The sequence below is a fragment of the Zootoca vivipara genome, chromosome 7, assembly GCF_963506605.1.
Source record: "Zootoca vivipara chromosome 7, rZooViv1.1, whole genome shotgun sequence".
NCBI classification, from domain to species: Eukaryota; Metazoa; Chordata; class Lepidosauria; order Squamata; family Lacertidae; genus Zootoca; species Zootoca vivipara.
Genome location: NC_083282.1, coordinates 71,844,356 through 71,866,628, shown reverse-complemented (window position 1 = coordinate 71,866,628; position 22,273 = coordinate 71,844,356). Strand labels below are relative to the sequence as shown.

The 22,273-nt window shown below is 43.3% G+C and overlaps 1 protein-coding gene across 3 annotated transcripts in view; it reads right to left on the bottom strand.

Moving 5' to 3' along the window:
- The window catches only part of PPP1R16B (protein phosphatase 1 regulatory subunit 16B), a 116,007-nt gene that overhangs the window by 20,156 nt on the left and 73,578 nt on the right, over positions 1 to 22,273 (bottom strand). For 2 of the 3 annotated variants that reach the window (XM_035121657.2, XM_035121658.2), the window contains exons 3-4: positions 3,956 to 4,026; positions 2,048 to 2,104 (exon numbers count right to left, since the gene is read on the bottom strand). In XM_035121657.2, the coding sequence (XP_034977548.1) occupies positions 2,048 to 2,104; positions 3,956 to 4,026 (128 nt within the window). The remainder of the gene's footprint in view (positions 1 to 2,047; positions 2,105 to 3,955; positions 4,027 to 22,273) is intronic. The other variant, XM_035121660.2, reaches the window with a different exon arrangement.

Below are 22,273 nucleotides of genomic sequence, written 5' to 3'. Positions count from 1 at the left end.
ATTTCTCTAAATACTTATGCCTAGGTGGTTCATACAGCTTACAGGGCAGAATATAGAGGGTGGTGTTTTCCACCCAGGGGCCACCACATACGCAAAACCACTGATCTCTGGGGATTTTCTGCCTTCCAGAAAATTAGACTTCATATCTGTAAATGAAAATTCAGGGCTATGAAGGTGGATTTAGCTCTGATAAGTATTTCGCTTCCCCATGGTGCAGTTTCAAGGCAGGGAAAAAGCAGTGCTGTCCATGTCCTGTTCTGCAAACAGATCTTGGAGCTGCAGATGTTATGGAGAGCTAGCAGAAGTGCCAGTTCCAGCAGACTGACGCACTTAACTGGGTACATATGGGGTGAGACAATCCTTTAAATAAACTGGCTCCAAGCTATTGAGGGCTTTATATCTTAATTGTGACACCTTGGGATTTGGCCTGACTTGCTCCTGGTACTTCGGGATGGGAGAAAGGGGAGAAATTTAATTCAATGCACATTTAAAGGCGAAGTTAATTTGCACTATGTGGGCAGCTATCCATCACACTTCTCAAAATTGTGCATTCTCCAGTGAAGAGATGTGAACAAAAATGCATATGCACATAAATGCATATATTAGTGAAAATAATATTTAAAAATGCATTATGTTAGGGGAAATCAATTTGCAAAAATGTGTAGTTTAGGCAAAACGGCAGACGAAGATCCGTATGTTAGGAGGAATTTGCACTAAAATGCTGGTGAATTTTCACAAACATAATAGAAATGTGAAGAATGTGGAGGGGAGTATTATTGGGACCAGGATATCTAAAAGATTGCCTTGTTCCCTACCCAACTGATCACTGGGTCAACAGTAGGAGCATCTTGCAAATACAACCCCATCAGGAAGTCCATTCCACACAATGTTGGAATCGGGCTTTCAGTGTGATGCCATAAGAATAAACATTATGAAACAAACACCACCCTTGAAAATTCTAAATGTCAAATAACAGCAACAAAAGGATATCTGGAGTTCAGTTGTCTAGAAATTTGCCTTCCATCTGCAGTAGTGATATGACATTGTTACATGTTCACATTATCTATCAAATTTTGCCTTTATCACCAAAATGGTATAAACCAGGGCTGTCCAACAGATCGATCGCTAGTTGTCCCTGGTCGATCACGTGATCTCCAATGAGCAACCAATAAATAAATAAGCTCAACAACTTTGGTCATCCCCCCCAAAAAAAGCTCAACAACTCTGGTCAATCCAATGCATAGTTTATTTATAGTGGGAGTAGATCGCAGTCTCTTGAAAGTTGGACACCCCTGGTATAAACTAACCCTTGTAGGTCCTCATTTCTGCTCATGACTAGAGGAACAAACAGTTTTAAAGCTATGTGATGACTGAACAATGAGCTTGGTCAATATATGATACTGGAGTCAATACTTTTAGTGAGCTTGCTTTCTGCAAAAGATTCCTGTCTGAACCTTTCCCACCTGACTAGAAAGTGCATAGGGTGTAGTTTTGTTGTTTGCAATGTAGGCACACAGACACTTTTGCAGACCAAAAATGTTTTCCTTTGTCATAGGGACAACAAAAAGGAAACATCATCATATTTATTTATTTATTTAACTTAACTTAACTTAAGAATCACTTCCTATGAGTACCCCAATGTGATTTACAATACAACAATGTATCTAAAACAGTTACATATATAAAAACAATTTTTGAAATAGATAGATCAACAGTTTAAAACAACAACGGCACTTACATAAAATCAGTTTAAAACAAACAAACCAGAACAGATACCAACTGCGATTAAGATTTTAGAAGCTTTGCTGAAATATATATTTAAATATATATCTTTATATTTAGCTTGTTTCAGGAGCTAGTTTGCATGTCAAAGTAAACAACTATCCAGTGCCAGAAAAATAATGCTCATTTGCAGAAGAATCTGGGCTTCAGCCGTGGGGCATCAATAGCTGCATTTACAAAACCTACTAAGAAAGAACGAAATTGGGATGAAGTTATCCGCCTCCAGAATCGGCTTAACAACCCTCCCTCTGTTGTTACTACCCACCTCCTTAGTGCCTAGAAAATAGGCATCCAGATGGTATCCGAAAAACCCAGCAGCCATCTGATTTCAGAAAGTTGAGGAAATAAAGATACGACAGTGAGTCCAGTCTCATTTCCCCCACATCAAAAGCCCATTCAAACACATTATCAACCTGAATGGTCTGCCTTAGAATGATCTGCCCTACAATGATCTGCCAATTATCCTGCATGGTCCTTTTCTCAACATCTTTTGGGTTGTTTTGAAGATCAGAAACATGCATGTAGCACATCCAGTTTGAGGACTCTTCTGCTTATGCCATCATCCTTTAACCTACACAGTTGGTTCGAAACACATAAAGCTGTCTTCTACTGGGTTAGCCCATAAGTCTAATATTGGCAGGGGCTTTCTGAACCAGCTGTGATCCACATCCTTGTATTAGTTTCTTTAAAACAGATGTGGATGCATGTGGGGATCTGGATTTTGGGGAGTGAGGTTTAAACATTCCCCTGTGCTATTTTCCCAACATGAGTGTGTGTGAACAACAGGTGCAATTCTCTCCCTCTCTATCTCCTTCTACACATTTCAATAGTTTTACAGTCATCTTAACATTTCAAAACTTGACTTCCTCCTCTTTGTACGGTTCCTGAAACTGATTTTTTTATCATTTCCTGCATATTCTAAATTAACTTATTCTTTTACGCATCTACTTTAATTATATACTCTTATGAAACAGTAGGTTATTACATTAATCCTGCCAATGTCCTTATCTGTTTACAATTTGTTTGTAAATATTCAATAAACCATTTCCATTCTTTTACAGTATAATAATAAAAAGTCTGTTATCTTGATTTCTTATTTTTCTGGTAAGTTTCACCGTTTCTGCATAGTCCGTAAGTTTTTGAATCCATTCTTCTTTCGTCAGGACTTCTTTCCATTTTGGGGGAAAATAACATTCTTGCTGCCGTAGTTGCATACATGAATAAATTTCTATACTGTTTAGGTAGTTTTACCCCTATAATTCCAAGAATGAAAGCTTTTGGCAAATGTTATTTTAAACATGTTTTTCAATTAATTATGTTTCATTTCCCAGTAAGCTTTAACCTTACTACAAGACCACCACATATGATAGAAAGTACCTTCTTTCTCTTTGCATTTCCAACACTTTTTTTCGATTTTGATTTATACATTTTTGCCAATTTAATCAGTGTTAGATACTATCTATATAACATAACAGGTGCAATTCTTTGTAGGTAGGTGTGTGTGTGTGTGCGCGCGCCAATGGTGGTCAACCAATGGTGTATAGCCAGCTTTCCAAATGGTAACAAGGAAAATGTAAGTTAGTTTATTGAAATCCCAGTCAGGTAATACCTTTATTAGGACCCAACAAAAGGTTACAAAATACAGTCGTACCTTGGTTTTCGAACAGCTTAGTTCTCGAACGTTTTGGCTCCCAAACACCGTAAACTCAGAAGTGACTACTCCAGTCTACAAACTATTTTTGGAAGCCGAACGTCCGACGGGGCTTCCTGCAGCCAATCAGAAGCCGCACTTTGGTTTCCAAACATTTTGGAAGTTGAATGGACTTCCAGAACAGATTCCGTTCGACTTCCAAGGTACGACTGTAGGGGCAAACCCACTTATGATATGGAATAGATCTGGGCAGCAGCCAGACTTTGTGTTTTCAAAAATGAGGAACAGCTATTTTTTTATTTGTCCCAGAATCCTAGGTGTGTTCCCTGTTTATTCTTTTCTACAGATCAACACAAACTACATTAACCTTTTATCTCCTTTGCTTCCTAAGTAACTGGGGACTTCCTGCAGTTCTAGTTCATTCCTCCAGTGCTACATTGACAGCATGGCAACAGCCTATGTGAGCATTTTCTTTCATCTGACCCTGCCTGATGTCACACTTCACCTTCCCTAAACACTTACCTGATGCAGTGCAGTTAATCCATCTTCATTGCACAGGTCTGGGCTGAAGTTGTTGTTCAATAAATAACAGACTGCAAGAGACAGAACAGAGAAGTTTGTCCTCAGTAAATATTATCGCTAATTTCACCTTCAGATGGAACAAACAACTGGGAACAAAGAATAAAGAGAGGATTTCAATAGCTAAAATCCACAAGCCAATAAATGACTCTTGCATGGTAGCAACAGCAGCCTTGAGGCTAACAAATATCAATTATTATGAGGCTGTTGTACGAAATGGGATTCTCCCATGCCTGTTGAAATATCCTGTGTGGATGGGTGTTATTTTGACCACATAAGGATTGACACCTGGTGAATGAGTCTACTATTAGTATGTATTGTAGGGTTACATTCTAAACTGAGGAGATAGACTTCTGAACAGTATTACTTTTACTGCAGTGAAAGGGTTATATGTTTGAATGCCTCCATACATTAAAACACACACATACACACCAAAACCCAAATACCTCCATGCATGGGTTAAATTATCCAATGGGGAGAAGCTATTAAACATGTATCTCCCATTAGCAAGTTCCTACATACACTAAACATCTTGAGTAGAAGCGTTCCAAATACAACCCTTCTTGTCTTCAGGTCCATAACTCTACCACCATGGAATACCAAAGTCATTCTGTGTGATCTGAAATTGGCTCCTATGTTTCACTGGAAATTGCAATGTGGCTAAGGCTGCAATCCTATGCATGCTTACATGGTTGTTGTTTTTAAATTGTATTTTAATCCAACTTTTCAAAGAATCTCACTGAATATATTGGGACTTCTGCCCAAGATTAGGATGTAAGAGCCACGAACTGGTCCTCCATGGGTCTGGTTTTTGAATCACCAAAAACATTTTGTCAATGAAAGCACTGCTTTTAGCATTTTGCTCACCCCTCTGTAATGTTCCTGAACTAATGAAAGCACAAGCCAAGAAGATCATTCTCATTTTCTCTCCCCTCCAAAGGCTTGGGGGAGCCGGTGCTACTGAAGAACCAGTATTATGCTGACCAAGGATATATAAAGCTTAAGGGGAAAGAAGGCTAAAAAATGAAGAGCTTTAAAAGGAACTAAATGGGCACTCCATTAAAAGCTTATAGGCTGTGCTACTTCTCTGTCAGCTATTCAAGTTACAAGCAAAGGCCTAAAAGATGTGTCTAAATAAATTGAAATCACAGATGTCAAGGGCAATGGGTTGTCTCCAGTGCTGGCTCTACACAGAGTAGACCTATTGAAATTAATGAACCTATTTTAGTCATCTCAATTAACATCAGCGGATCTACTTTGAGTAGGAATAGCACTGGATGCCACCCTATATATGCATTCTGTCTCTAAGGTCCACTGATGTAAACAATTAGATGAGGGTGGTGGTTGACAATGTAAAGCCATTAGATAACTGATGTTTGTTATTGCTAGGAACAGCAAATGCTCAAAGTTGATCATACTTTGTTATTTTCTGTAAAAAGAAAAACCCTGTGAAAACATGGGTTGATTACTACAACGTGTTAGGCATCTGCAATACCAAAAGTGCATTATCTACCTTTCTCATTTTCAAATGGCCAAATGAACTGATCCATAATATGGCTTAACCATCATGGCTGTGGTGGACCTTAGGAACCCTCAGAACAGTGGTCTAGTCTGCACAATGCAGTAATGTGAGATGGGAATGCCCTCTAAACATTCTCCCAGCTACACAGAGAGGATGGCATGATCAAGAATCCTGGACCTCACTGAACAGAACAGACGATGGGCAACAAGCAGGAGGACCCAGGAGACTGGGTCTTCCTCCACCTCCACATCAGCACATTAGTGTAATTTGCAGAACACAGGGCTGGCTCACACAGCACTCTTCTTGAACACATGAGCAGCCTAGTTCTCCCTCAGACAACCCTAATATAACAGAACTGTGAATGTGTGTTTACAAATTTGTAATTATGAATAGGGTTCAAGACATAGATGGAGGAAAAATGCCTTCCAAGTTCCTGTAAATTACTTAGCTGCTCTCTCACATACACACACTCAGTGTGCACATTTCAAAACTTTTTTTTAAAAAAAAGAACAATGCACCAAAAACTTGGTGCAGCTCTACTTAAAACACCTTAGGTGTATCCCTTAAAAAGGCAGCGTACTCAGAAGTTGTCCCCCCCTTTGAATACAGAGAAATACTAAATATATAACAAGATAGCCTTATACTTTTATGGGTTTTCCCCTCCACCCCTTTCCAATCCTTCTCCTCCCCCCCCCCAGAAAATCGAAAATCAAAATGAGCTCAACCAGCATGTATGTGGGTTAAACCACAGAGCCTAGGATTTGCCAATCAGAAGGTCGGCGGTTCGAATCCCCGTGACGGAGTGAGCTCCCATTGCTTGGTCCCAGCTCCTGCCAACCTAGCAGTTCGAAAGCACATCAAAGTGCAAGTAGATAAATAGGTACCACTCCAGTGGGAAGGTAAACGGTGTTTCCATGCGCTGCTCTGGTTCACCAGAAGCGGCTTTGTCATGCTGGCCACATGACCTGGAAGCTGTACGCCGGCTCCCTCGGCCAATAACGCGAGATGAGCGCTGCGACCCCAGAGTCGGTCATGACTGGACCTAATGGTCAGGGGTCCCTTTACCTTTACCTTTTATGGCATATGCAGTCGAATTGCACCTTGCAGTATATCCAGTTTAGATAACTTGTGCAACTCATCTAGCAAATCCAAATTAATGTTTTGCTTCTGTTGCTTGGCTGGCTAACCACACCGCCCTGCCCTTCTAATACCAACTGACGGATAGATGCGTCATTCAACAGAGGCTCTGGTTTGCTCTTGTTTACTTTGGATGTGATTTCCATTAGGACGCTTAATTCAATCTGGCTCATTTAAAAGCCATTGTGTACTAATGACACGGGGATTTGTATAATCATGTTGACCCTGCTTTCAGTGATATGATCCTGTTACTGTGTGGAGATTAATCTTGTCAGTTCTCCCCTCCCCACTTATATTTGAGAACAAATGTCAAAATAAACGAAACTTGCCAGTTCTATTCTTTTCTCCATTGACGGTCATATTTTAGGAGAAGTACCATGTACGTGAAAGTCATAAAAAGAGCCCATGGAGCTGTATGTTTTCCATTTCTAACAATGGCATTCCGGTTTTATCTGTTAACCTATGAACAAAGGCAACAGACCTCTCCAGTTTTGTGTCCAACCTATGTTTTCAGAGATTCCCTGCCCAGTGCAGTATCCCACAGGGAAGGGAGCAAGGCAGGTCAGTGGCTGCAGGACCACTGACAGCCCTGAGTACTCCTTGTTCCTACAAAGGGTGAGGGCAAGCTGAGGGCAGATTGAGACCCTGCACATGACTTCCCCCAAAGAATCCTGGGGGAAAGTCATGCGCTTTAAATGTGCATTGAACGTGCTTGAAATGTAGGTATGGGTCTGCCCTCAGCCTTTTTAAGCATCTGCATCCAGACTACTACTCCCAGGCTCCATCCTTTTGTGGATAACTAGTCTTAAAGGACCAACCCTTTGGTCTAGAGGTGGGCACTTGTCCTCCAGTCCATAGCTTCCACCCTGTGCCCTCCTTGTTCTGCTGGGAGGAATTGAGTACCACAGGGTATGGGGAAGGTACCAAGCCAATGGCCTCAAGTTACAAGAACGGAGCTTCTGACTAAACATCTACTATCAGAAGAACTTTCTGTTTGACAGTAGAACGGTCTCCTTCAGGAAGTTATGGACTCTCCTTTATTGGAGGTTTTTAAGCAGAGGTTCGTTGGATGGCTGTTTGTTATGGATGGACTTCCATTTCATGCGGCTCAATGTGGTGCCTTCCATAGTTCTAGTTACAGGTAGGTAGCTGCGTTGGCCTGTCGCAGATACCTCTGAGGAAGTGTGCATGCACACGAAAGCTCATACCAATGACAAACATAGTTGGTCTCTAAGGTGCTATTGGAAGGAATTTTTTTTATTTTGTCATGGATGTTTTAGCTGAGATTCCTGCAGGGTTGGGGTCCCTTCCAACACAATAATTCTATGATTCATTGTTAGATCTATTATCCACAAAAGTCATCTAAACTAGTGGTGAGCCCCACATCCTACGGGCATGTACTGTGTGAAAGAATTCTTCTTTTTGTCTGTTCTGAATCATCAATTCCATTGGATGGCAAGGTCCACATGGTCGTAACTGCAAGACAGTGAGGACGGGGAGACATCAGTCTCTTTCTCCATTCTATTTTCCATAACGTCCTGGCAAGTCTGGAGAGACTTTAGCATGGGCATGTTGCTACTTTCAAGAGGCAGTTCACCATACCTGCCAAGTCTCCCGCTGAAAAATGCGGGAACAGCAGCGGCGTTGTACCGGAAGTTGCGTAGAAGCAACTTCCGGGGCCTCTCTGACCATGTGTGGGCACCGGAAATAGGGCAGAGTGGCACCGGAAGTCGCTTCTACGCATGCCCAGTGGCCATCTTGGTGGTGGCCGCATGGCGGCGGCCATCTTGGTGATGGCCACATGGCGGTGGCCATCTTGGTGACGGCTGCCGCCATGCGTAGAAGCAACTTCCGGTGCCGCTCTGCCCTATTTCGGGTGCCCACACATGGGCAGAGCAGCACCCAAAATGGAGGCTCCCTGGCAGGTAGGAAATCTGGGGGATTTCCGGGATTTTTCTCCATTCGGGAGAACAACGGGAAACGGATTAAAATCCGGGGGTTTCCCGTGAAAAACCTGGCAGCTAAGCAGTTCACTGGGCATACAAGTCATTCTGATCACCCCTGGGATGCAGTTCCTTACATCAACTGTTTTGTAGTGCAGATGGGATAGGCTCCCAGCATTGGTAGGATGTTGTTTGTGAGGATTAGATGCAGTGAAAGATCACATGACAGTTCCCCTTATTTCACCAACCCACCGATGCTATGGTTACTTTCTGGAATAGCTTAGTCAGCTGCAAGTAAAGATTAAGGTTTAATGGGGAATTTGTTCCTATTACACCTCCGCCCCCCCAAAAAGGGGGGGTTTGTTCTATTCACACTGTAGATAAAAATGTGTGTGACCATCCCTCTACAAACCAAGTAGGAAGCTGGCTTATATATTTCTGAAATGCAGGTTGTTAACCATATGGCTCTGTGAGCCATCTGATATTTTATCATCGTTCAGAACATTAACTCTCAGTTACAAATACAGTGGTGCTCAGGAGGCCCTGCAAATTTCAGAGTGTTTTCAGGCTAATGGCCAGTTTCCAGCTGATGGAAAAGATGCCATGAATAGGCCAGTCGTAGGCGAGATTGTATTCCTGCAGATTTGGCAGTGGCAGCAGGTTAGTTTCCTGCCACACCTCATTACAATCCCCCAAGATTCTGCAACAATGTTCTGGCAACATATCCTCAGTGACTACAGCAAAGGAACTTCAAGCATGCAAAGAACTGCAAAATGTACTCTAATCTTACACTGCTTTTATAGTTACACTCTTGCCCTAGGTTACCCTGGGAGCAGGAGTTCTGTGAGGTCACAGAAAATCCTTGCCATTGCAATTTTCAGGATTTTTGAAAAGCCAGAGCATTTAAGCCCTGTGCAGACATTTCCCCTCCATACACACGCTGGAGAGACAGGGGGAACGTCACCTGCCAGCCCCATTACTGACATAAATAAATGGAAAGCAGGGAATGGTGTGTTTTCCCAAATCTCCGGACTCAGCTATACAGCTGCAAATACAGTGGTACCTCGACTTACGAACGACTCGACAAACAAATTTTTTGACTTACGAATGGGGATAATGGCTGCACACTTACGAATGTCTCGACATCCAAAAAACCCGCGGCGGTTTTAGATAGGGATTTTTCGACTTTCGAATTTTTAGATAGGGTTGCTTCGACTTACGAATTTTTCCGTTTCCAATGCATTCCTATGGGAAATTGCGTTTCCAATGGCGTTTTTTGACTTACGAATTTTTCGACTTATGAAGGTGCCTTCGGAACGGATTAAATTCATAAATCGAGGCACCACTGTAAAACGTTTTAATACAGGGTGATACTAGATATTGGTGGTGAGCCTAATGGGAAATTCAATGTATTTTTTTAGAATACTTTAAAAAAAACATTTTCAGAATGGTTTTTATATGTGTGTAGATTCCACCTCCATTTATTTATTCTCTCACCCACCCATGTAAGGTTGCGATCACATGTGCTGGGAGTGAGTATAAGTTGCATGCCCACTCTACTTTAGCAAATCATGCAGCAACTTCTGCTTCGCTAGCCACATTCTTTGACTGTTAAATTTGACTGTTTACTTTTGCACTTTTAACTGCTCAAAGGGTCATGCACCGTGATATATAGCTGCAGCTTGTTCTAGTACATCAGGCCTACTCCTCTTATCTGAGAGCATCCAATCACTCTTGAGGGCTGGCTCTGCCTCTGAACACAGCTTCTTTATCACAATCTATGATATACGGCCAGTCTTACCTGCTGAGCCAGGAATCCAGACACACTTCCAAAAGATTCCTCAAGGCTCAGAGAGTTCAAAGCCCAAATAGACTACCTCATGCCTATAATGGCACAGCCTTCATCGTGCCAGCTACACAATATGGTATCACTGTGCAAGGATTCGAGCCTCCAAGGCACCATCTGTTCCTTACTGAGGCCATGTGCAAGAGGAAATTTCACACAGCTAAGATAAACTGCTAGACTGTTGCCTCATTCCAGAATCTATCTCCCCCCCCCCCCCCGGTTTCTTTTTCATGAATATCTCTTGACAAAGCCTCTTTGCTTTCAGATTACTTCTTAGTCCTGAGGAGTTATCACTCCTAGAAAACACTCTGTTGACCTTTCAGTTACATTTCAGACCTCCATCTGTGTGCAGGCTTTGACTTTGCCACTGCGTCAGACTGCTTAGACAGCCACAAAAAAATGTAGGGGCTGGAGGGATGCAATTTCTGTGCAAACTGACCTGATCCATGCCTCCTGAACTACTGTGCAGATTGGAACAGAAATATCCTTCGGATTACAGTGGTACCTTGGTTCTCAAGCGCCTCGGTTCCCAAACGCCGAAAGCCCGAAATTAAGTGTTCCGGTTTGCAAACATTTTTTAGAAGCCGAACGTCTGACGTAGCTGTCGGCTATTGTTTCGGGGCGCCTGCACCAATCAGAAGCTGCACCTTGGTTTTTGAACCTTTCAGAAATCAAACAGACTTCCGGAACGGATTAAGTGTGGCGCTTTTGTTTTTGCTATTTATTTTGCTTTTTTGTTTTTGAGGCTTTTTCGGTTAATCTGTTTTTGTGGCGGTATGAATGATAATTTTTATCATCTACAATACTGTTATTTTATTTTATAGTACAGTACATTGATTATTGCTTTCATTTTATGGATCAATAGTCTCGTTAGATAGTAAAATTCATGTGAAATTGCTGTTTTAGGGGTTGTTTTTTAAAGCCTGGAACAGATTACCCCATTTTGCATTACTTTCTAGGGAAAGTGTGCCTTCGTTTTGGGACACTTTGGTTTTGGAATGGACTCCCAGAACGGATTAAGTTTGAGAACCAAGGTTCAAGTTATCCTTCAGTTTTTGCACTTTTCCAAATTTTGCAATTTAGTACTTGGCTGTAAAAATGTACAAAAAAAACATTAAACTTGCTGTATCATCAAGTACATAGATCACTGATCTTCAGCTGGTGAATTAATAGGGAGTAGCCTGGGGTCTTTTGCGCCAGCCCCGGTTTTCCTACCCATTTCCCTCTTTCAAAAACTTTGCATACCCATTGACAGGACACACTGCAAAATACATTGCCATTTTACACTGGCATCAATACATCTATATTAGCATATGGAAATATTATGCAATTTTGTGTCATCAGCATCCACCCTAAGTCCTTTAGGTGCCTAGCAATGGCCCTACTCTTATGATTAATCAACTTAAGATATATTTAATTGGATGGCAACTCCATTTCAAAATGGTCATAGACCGTGTAACTTGTGCACACTCACTCACACGCCTTGTTTTTTACCGCACGTATAAGGTCTGGAAATAACCTAATGTTTGGGGAGCCAGCAGCTAATTTGCCTTGCTGAACTTTCAACAACCTTTTCGCTTTATAGCATTCTTTCTGTCCTCGGTCTCCTTTGAAAGATCTTTGGTACCCTGTTGTTAAGGCTGCCCACACAAGAAACTATTTTCTAGACCATCTCTTTCCCACCTCCCATGCTCAAAGTCACAGTCAAATTGCAACCGACTCCACTGTTATTAAGTAAAATATATGCCCACACCTTCTGCAGTAGGCTTTGTGTTTTCTGTCTGTTATAAGAAGGCCTCTTGTATAACTGTTCAAAAAAAGAAATTTCACACAAACAACGGAAACTGACTCACTGGTTCAGTGCAGAAGGAACAATGAGACTGATTGCAGAACAAGTAATATCAAGTCTACAAAAGAAACAGGCTCTGGACTGCTTCACACCTTGCACTGCATAACTCCACACTGCATGTGGCACCAATTAATTTGTGAACACAGTGAACCAAAAGTCGCTTGTAATTACACATATGTTTGGCAAGTACATGTCAGAGACCATCACATTTAGAGATAGCATAGTCTATGGGCTAACTGAATAATCTTTGGACCAGGAAGCCCTATATATTCCCTAGGGCTGAAGGCAGATTAGTAACAGCAATAGCCCACTCCACTTCCCCAAGAAGCTCAGTCAGTCCTTAGGTTTGAGGAGGCCACACTCACTTTCAAGGATTTGTAGCCCTCTGGGTGTTGTTGGATTACAGTGTCCATCCTTTCTCACCATCTGCCATTATGGCTTTGGCTCAAGGGAGTTGGAGGCCCATACCAGTCACTAGGCGACAACAGCAAGGGAGGGCTATTGCCTCCATATCTTGCTTGCAGGGCTTTCAATGAGTATCTTATTGGCACTATGGGGGACAGGATGCTGGCTTAGATGAGCCTGCACTCTGATCCAACAGGATTCTTCTTATGTAACAGGTGGCGCTGTGGGTTAAACCACAGAGCCTAGGGCTTGCCAATCAGAAGGTCGGCGGTTCGAATCCCCCTGACGGGGTGAGCTCCCGTTGCTTGGTCCCAGCTCCTGCCAACCTAGCAGTTCAAAAGCACATCAAAGTGCAAGTAGATAAATAGGTACCACTCCAGTGGGAAGGTAAACTGTGTTTCCATGTGCTGCTCTGGTTCGCCAGAAGCAGCTTTGTCATGCTGGCCACAAGACCTGGAAGCTGTACGCTGGCTCCCTTGGCCAATAACGCGATATGAGCACCGCAACCCCAGAGTCAGTCACGACTGGACCTAATGGTCAGGGGTCCCTTTACCTTTACCTTTACCTAGCAGAAGCAGAATACATTATGCAAACTAGAGATCCGGGTGAAAGTGTGCTCAATCTGCAGAATGTGTACTTTTCCTGGGGTCGAATCTGTGTTAACTTAGAATTTTAAGGAAGGGAAGTTGCTGCAGGTGCCATAAGTATGGTTATCATATTCCTTCCACCTGTCACAGACACCAAGGTTATCAAGTTCCATATCAGAATATGTGGTAAAATACGATACGTGGTGCCTGAACCAGGAAAAAAATTCATCGAACCGATCACCAAGCTTCACTTTATCCAGGGAGACTGGTGATTGATGCAAACACAAGGGTTGCAATTTCATTGGGGAAGTGACATTGGGACTTTTTAAACCCTTCTTTTATATGCTGTTTTCACGAATTAATCCTCCCCCAGCTGCTATTTGTTTTGGAGGGGGAAATTAAGGCATGATACAGGTGCCTGTACGTTCCCACCCCTCACTCCATAGAACAAATAGCTTCCACAAGGGAGGTATAGATCAGGGGGAAAGTGCTGGAGGAAAGAATCTGAGCCACTTCCCCATTCAGACCAGCAATATCCCATAGCTATATTTAGTTAAAAACAATGTTAGATATAAGAGATCAATCCCAGATCTGCCAGCCTAATGTGTAGTCAGAACGTTGGCCTTACTCAGGGCTGGCCAAGATGCCGCTCCTGCCCCGATGCCCATGCCCCCTACAGATCTGGGGTCCCACCTCGCTCCCTCCCTGCCTCCACTGCGGTGTCCCCGCTGCTGCCAGCCCTGTCATCACAACTGTCTTCTCAACTTGAGGCTGCACCCACAATGCGGCGGCCTGGCCAGTCGCAGCAATGAGGGCAATGGGAGGGGATTAGTTCGGCTGCCTTAGATAAATGGCTTCACCTCGCCACATGCACAGGCTGCCCCTGGTCTTACTTGTCTTAACAGGTACAAAGACAACAATCATTACATTACATTCTCCCCTGGTCTTGTAGCCTCCACGTGTTTTGGACTATACAGTAGTACCTCAGTTTAAGTACACAATTGTTTCCGGAAGTCTGTACTTAACCTGAAGCGTACTTAACCTGAAGCGAACTTTCCCATTGAAAGTAATGGAAAGTGGATTAATCCGTTCCAGATGGGTCCGCGGAGTACTTAAACTGAAAGTACTCAACCCGAAGTGTACTTAAACTGAGGTATGACTGTAAACCACATCAACATCAGACAGCCTTGTCAATGGCCAGGGATGATGGGAATTGTAGTGCAAAGTATCTAGGGGATCCCATGTTGAAAGAATATGTTTTAATGGATCAGAGTTAATATAGCTGAAGCTGTTTCTATTCACTTTTCTTTCATAGATATATCTTTTTACATATATAATAAAAAATACCCTTTAATCTTTGCTCTGGCAGCCAAAACAATGTCTCTGCTTGAGGGCAAGTTCTCTTTGAAACTATAATAAACTGTGTATTTGTGGAATTGCAAAGTGAAGAATTATTTTCAATATGATTCCCAGCAGTTGCTTTATTCTGGAGACTTGAGTTGCAAAACTGCATGAAAACATATATTCTGATGAGCCTGGAAAGCTCTTTATCTCAGCACTACAGTCAAGCCCATTTAAACAAATGCTTCTTCTAAAAAAGGGTTCCTGCATCAGACAGAAACCTATTTGGAATGAGAATGTAAACATTTAAATTAACACCGGGGCAACAAGAGCCTGGTGAGCGAATCTCAGAAAACTGAAAGACAAATACACCAAGAATTGAACCCACCAAAACTGGGAAAGTTAATGGATTTTTAAAAATCATTATTAAGTTGTTGATGTATTCATATTTGAAACTTGGATACCATCTGCAAATTTGCAGAAGATTTTGCTAAGGAAAGCTATTCCTAAGATTTAATTTTATATCCATTCACTCAACGTTTTATGGCATGGTAATTTGTGGTGATTGGCTGGCCATATCCAGTAACATAAGATGAAAACAAAACTTACGGGGTGGGCCAAGAATCTACCTTGCACCCAAGAATCTACCTTGCACACATATGTACCAGCACCCAGCCATGAATTGGCACCTACTGCTTGACATCACTGGATGTAATGTCACAGTTTATAATGTTGAGCTGGTAGGTACAGCTGAACACAAAACCACAATAATTCCATGGTTAATGAATACACGGAGGATGGAAATGGGATCTAAACACAAGCTTCAAGTATGCAACAGCAAGCTGTGATTGCAAAGGGGCTGGACTAGATGACTCCAACTTTTCAAGCCTATGATTCTATAACTACCACCCTTGACCTCCACACATTCATTTTAAGGTCAAAACAGACCGCCCCACCCCCATATACCTGTAGGTCTCTCGCAAGATGATTGGAGACCTTGATTTTTCAGGGTTACGGATCACAAGGAGAGAGCTTCATATGCACACACCTGTACATGCGGAGACTCTATTCCCATTTTCAAAGGTAGCTGTGGTTGTCAGTGGCAGAGGTAATCCATGCAAATTCACTGTGCCTTGCCACACATACATAATACGTGGATATGGCTTTAGCTGCTGTCAAATGAAAATTTGACTATGGCAGAGACAAAATGCACAGGCCCCCTCACATTCATGGGCAGCAAAATGATGAAGGGGCGTTTCAACTTTTTTATGGGGGAGGCATGAGCAGTGAATTTCAGAACTCGCCTAGGTTATCCTTCGCCTATGTTCCTTCTTCCACACGGCAGCCATTTACCCCCCACCTCAGGATGCCCCACTGAACTGTGCTACATGAGAAGAGAACACTGGTCACAATCAGGGGCGGAGGAAGGGGGGTGCGGTAGGGGTGGTCCGCCCCAGATGTCACCACTGAGGGGGGTGAGAAAATGCCAGGCAGCACTCACCGCAGGCCCTGCAGTACACCCGAGCCACACGTCTCTCCTGGGAGTGACGAGGTGGCTTGGGAACCTGCAGGATCCTATGCTGCCCCAAACAGTCCACCCGCCTCCCCCCCCCAGCTCTAGGGCGGCTGAGTGGCGCTCCAGGCTCCTGATTGGCTTGTTCTGCCGCTGGTCACAATGGCATTACGCTAGGAACAAAATGGTGATTGGCAGCTGCCGGGAGGAGCAGAAAACAGCTAGGAGGACCCCTGCTTTTGTTGCTGCAAGAATGCAAGAAGAGGTACCATTCTTCCAAGATAATTTGAACTTTTGGCCTAGCTTTAGTCTTCACTGAGCACTTCATCAACTCTAAGGTGCAAGTCATTAAACAAGACAATAACTTCATGCAAAAACTTGGCTTTGCTCCAAGAAGTGCTTTTAGAATTACTTCTATGGAGAAACACACCTGGAAAACATCGTGCCAGAAAATAAATATAGGCAAGAAAGATATGTGAAGAAGAGCTAAGCTTTTCTGCTCACTGGACATTCCTGCACTTCTCACTTAAATGTTCCATTCCAGGGCAAATCTTTTGCAGTGATTGCATCGCCCCCAGCCCCCAAAATATGATATTTGGGTTGCTCCAAATGATATTGCAAATAGTAAGCTGCCCGTATGTCATACGGATCCCTAATAAGCAATGCTCCCCTCCCCCTCCCCCCCCAGAAGAGCAAGAGACTGAAAAATGTGTACTTTTGTCTTAAAGGTTTTATGCTTCTACAATCATCATCACAACCACCACTTTATTTGCACGCCGCCTTGCCGCAAAAAAATTATGCTCGAAGCAGCTTAGAAAAATACACCAAAAAAATACCAACCATTTCAAGAATAATTTCATAACAGTAGCAATAAAACAGCAACATCCAGCAAATTTAACAGCAAATGAAAAATTAAAAAATTCAATTTCATACACAGTAGTATTAAATCTCTGGGCAGTAGCAAAAACAAGGGAGTCTGAGCAGTTTTACCTTGGTCCTTGATGTTCTGGCCACTGCTGGTATGTTTGCTGCAAATTAACCTAGAATCAAGTTCATCTGATCAGATGTCTAGGCCTCAGTTTCCCCAAAGGAACATGGCTCCTTTGGGCATCACCTTCAGGCAGCAGCTCACCCTGTGATGTTACTCACAGTCCCTTTCCTTCTGCTGCTTCTTATAAGGCTTCCCGGGGCAGGGGAGGGGGTGGGGTGGCTGGAAACATTCTTCCCATGATGTTACACAGGCAAGCATGATTGGCATGAGGATGATGGAAGGTGAGGTTCCCGCCCAAATCTCAAATGGTGCATGTTAATATGTCAACAGGGTTAAAAGTTTTATGATTCAAAGAGTCTACAGTGATCCCTTCTGTCATCTCCATACTGACCCATGGAGGCCCACTTGCCGCCTCCTCTCAACACAAGGACCAAGTATTATGTTTATCTGGCAGAGAGGGCAAGTCACAGTGAGCCAGGCTTGTACAAGGAAGCCGGCATGCACGTAATGCTGTATTTATTTGACACAGTACACTGTGGACCCCAGAAGTTCACTGTCCAGACTGCAAGTGCAGGTGTGGTTGTCATGTGGGTAAAATGTGACCTTGTTCTTTGCTGGCAAAGGCAAAAAGGTTGGCGTGCCAACGTATTTCAAGATGCTCCCAGTGGATTTCTGGCAGGAGTCCCAGCATATCTCCTTGACAAAATCATGGTGCTTTCTTTGAGGGATCTGTAGTCCTTCTGTGTAACAACAGAACAGAACCAGTGAACTTTGCAAAATCAATGAAGCCGGATTTCAAAATAAGTCATGATCCCTGCGGAATATTCCTCCTTTTACATGTAGCTCTCAGGCAGCGCACGGTGTGTGCCATCTGTACCAGGAAGGGCGTTGGGAGTGGGGATTTCAGAGATGCAAATATGTCTGGTCCTGCAGACTGAGCTAAGGAGATGAAAGGTGAGTATCGATGATAACCAAAGAGGACAACTCTTGGCTAAGCTCAGGGAAAGTGTTTTGAACTGATAAGATGCAATGGTTAGAACAGAAGGCATGCAAATGTGTATCAACGCAAGTGCTACAAAAGTCCACCTTAAACTGTGCTGCTATCAAGATGGAAGCCCTTATATTCCCTGCCTGATCACTGATTAAGGTCAAACAGGCCCCCTCCTTACTGAACTTCTGGCACCTACCGAATACTTAAAAAAATAGGGGGGGGAATCAACAGACACTTTAACTGAAATCTGATTTTATAGTTTTAATTGTTTTCGATTTTCATTGTACTATCTTCCTTGTACGTCACTTAGAGACTATTGCAATTAAGCATTATATTAATTGTCTAAATAATAATAATAATAATAATAATAATAATAATGACTTTACATTCTTGATGAAGTGAAATATGCTGTAAATAGAACAACTGAGGTAGAGCATGTGACTCTTAATCTCAAGGTCGTCGGTTCAAGCCCCAAGTTGGACAAAAGATTCCTGCATTGCAGGGGCTTGGAGCCGATGATCCTTGGGGTCCCATCCCTTCTATTCTATGATCTCCTTGACCACTGCAGGAAATGAGATGCGTAACTAGTGGATTCTTTTTACATTCCTAATTATAAAATGTTTCAGAGTGAGAAAAATGATGGAAGTATAGGCAGTTCAATACAATACCTAACTCCGCAATCCCACAAGTTGTTCTTTGTCTACATTTAGTTCATGCATCAAAGGCTCAGTCTGAAAACATGAAGAACAGAATGGCTTATTTCCTTTCTTCCTTTATTTAATGAAAATGCATATTGAAAGCATCGCTATGGCAGGCCTGAGGTGGGGGACTTGCATGCTTTGCCAGCCAACCTGGCATGGTCCAGTCAAAATCAAGTATTTGCTGGTTACAGTTACTTGCATTGATAGGAAAAAAAACAAAAATATAGATTCTCAATGCTGACCTTTACAACCATAATTTCCTAACCACTGCTCATGTTCTCTAGAAATTTATTTTTTAATAGTAAGAAAATCTAACTGAGCACTTCTCTCCCTCTCTCCCTCTGCATATCAAAGTTCTGATGCATAGCAAATTTATATTTCAATAGCAGTTAGAGCAGAGGTGAGCAAACCTCTGGCCCTCCAGATGTTTGTTGAACTCCATCAGCCCCAGTCAGCATAGCCAAGGGTCTAACCAGTGTTGAGGAACTTGCAGTTCTCCAACTCACATCAGCCATGTAGGGGGAATGGTTAGGAATGATGCAAATTTTGTTCCCTATCCCTGTGTTAAAACCAATTCAAATATATTGGTAATGCATGGAGTTTGGTTTACTTTGATTTATGTAGAACCTCAAACAGGATACGGGGGTCTGCATGCTTAACTCTCATGTCAAAATAAAATAAACAGTGTTTTCTGCTAGTCAAATCCTCTCGCTGTATGTGAAGATTATAACTGTCAGGCAAAAACCCACACCTGCTCACCTTTTCCACAACAGAACTGTTCCGCCCCTGCAATCATGGAAGGATTCTGCTCTCAGGTAAGCAAAGGCCTTGACCCTGTATCCCTCCCCCCAATCCAAATGCATAGGCACTCCAGCTGAGTAAATACAAAATCTAAAGAACTACACCAGATGCAGTCTACGAGGCCTGAAATTCAAAAGGGAGCGGGGAGCTATAGTGATCATAATTAGCAAAGCAACCGAAGAATTCCCCGTCTAGCTGTCTGCAACATGATCTCCTGTGCAGCCTGACACCATGTTAACAGTCAGACTGTGCTTAAGAGGCAGCTGCTGCACAGCTCCCCATAGAGCAGGAAGAAACACCCTTTGGAATCAACAGCAAAGACAGGAACCCTCAGCCAGTGCTTTTTCCACACCTCGGGCTTAAATTTTGGTTGGTAAGCCTTCCACTTTAAAATGGCTCCCTTTCTACCCCACATCAATGTTCCTATGTGGCTCATGCACACATGAAAAGGATCATTGGAGGCTGTATCTTGTGTGAGAGTTACCTCAGCCTGTCTTAAACAATAACTTCAGGCGAACTTTAAGGAAGGGAGGTAAGGTATAAGGTAAAAGGTAAAGGACCCCCCTGGATGGTTAAGTCCAGTCAAAGGCGGCTATGGCGTTCTGGCACTCATCTCATTTCAGGCCAAGGTAGCCGGCGTTTGTCCGGGTCATGCCCAGCATGACTAAACCACTTCTGGCGCAACGGAACACCATGACGGAAACCAGAGCGCACGGAAATGATGTTTACCTTCCCGCCACAGCAGTACCTATTTATCTACATGCACTGGCATGCTTTCGAACTACTAGGTTGGCAGGAGCTGGGACAGAGCAATGGCAGCTCACCCTGTTGTGTGGATTTGAACTGCCAACCTTCCAATCTTACAACATGAAAGGGAAAAAGACAACTGATGTTTTTCATCTGTCCAGGGGTAGATCCAGACACAGGTTAAAAATGCTATAAATAAGTCAGAAATTAAATTGTTACAACAAAAGGGGGGGAACCTATGTAAAAATTCATGAATTCAAATTCATATAAATTACTTTATTGCTCTCTGGCACCATCCAGTGGTGTAGCTAGCCACCTGGCTGTCTGGGGCGCCAAACGCAAAGGCGACGCATGCGGCATGATGCATGGCGTGCGGCACATGCACTCACAGGAGCAAGCCGCGGAGTGAGGCAGCTGCATCGCGCGGCGGTGGCCGTCGGAGGTGGTCAGCCCCGTCCAGCCTGCTGCCCCCCACCCCCCCCATATTACTATGCCACTGGCACCATCTGGTGTTGCATGTTTATAACACATTCAAAACATATTATTGTGATGAACGTTGCTGAGTCCCAAGTGAGAAACAGAAATTGGAGGGCAATCAGATGACATGGGCTTCTCCTAATGATTAGTTGAAACCCCTTCTTCCAATTTAAACCCACTGGTTCAGGGCCTGCCCTCGAGATCAGGCATCCCCAAACTGCAGCCCTCCAGATGTTTTGGCCTACAACTCCCATGATCCCTAGCTAACAGGACCAGTAGTTGGGGAAGATGGGAATTGTAGTCCAAAACATCTGGAAGGCCAAAGTTTGGGGGTGTCTGCTCTAGATCAACAGAAAACAAGTTTGTGCCACGATCTGCATGACATCCCTCCCCATACCTGGAGAGGACTGTCATTTTGCCTCATAATCATATCTTCTCCCTCAGGGCTAACCGTACCCAACTAACTTAACTTTCCTCAAAGGACTTTAGTCTCTAGGCCTGTCACCACACCTTTGTCACACTCGACTAGACAGATCCCAGTTAGATGGCACCAACTTGGTTGGCTTCCAAAGAGGATTAGGCAAATTCATGGAAGGAAAGAGCCATTGTGGCTAGTAGCCCTCTGCAGCCATGTTTTACCTCTCGTGTTGCTGGGCATCACAAGCAGGGTGAGGACTATCATGCTCATGTCCTGTTTGTGGTCATCCCACAAGGATCTGTTTGCCCATTGTGAGATGAGAATGCTGGATTCTATGGGTTTGGGGCTTGATCCAGCAGGAGCTTTTGTTGCTGGACCCAATATTTCAGCTGAGTTGCACGGCGAAAGCTAGGCCAACAACACCCCAAGAGCGGGTATAGCATAATGGATAGGAGGCCGAGCTGTGAACCAGGAAGTCTCATCCCAGCCACGACCTCGCTAGGTGGCCTTAGGCTATTCTCTGTCAGCTTCAGCTTACAGCCCCCTGCAACGTGAGCATAATAACAGTGGGGCTGCTGGAAGGACTACAACCAAATGATGTACTACGTGAAGGGCTTTGAACTCCCCCAAGCGCTAAGTGCTGCCATCATTATTAAAGTACTGGCACCTACTATGCTGACAACACAGAGCTCCCATTTCCCCCTGGAGACTTGCCAAAGTATGAGCAAGTTCCCACACTTTGACACTAAAATGCCTTGAAGCTGTGAATGTTGCTAATGCAGGACAGAAACAGAAAGGAATCTCATGTACATTATGTGCAATTTAGGCCTCCAGCAGAATTCACAGTACGAGAAATGCCAAAAAGAACCACTTACTAAATCACCTCTGAACTGTGAACTCACAATTCTGGAGGAGCTTTCACAGCTGGGGTAACATAAGTAATTATTCAGCACGGGATATAATTTAGCTGTGCATGTACTAGTCACTAGGAG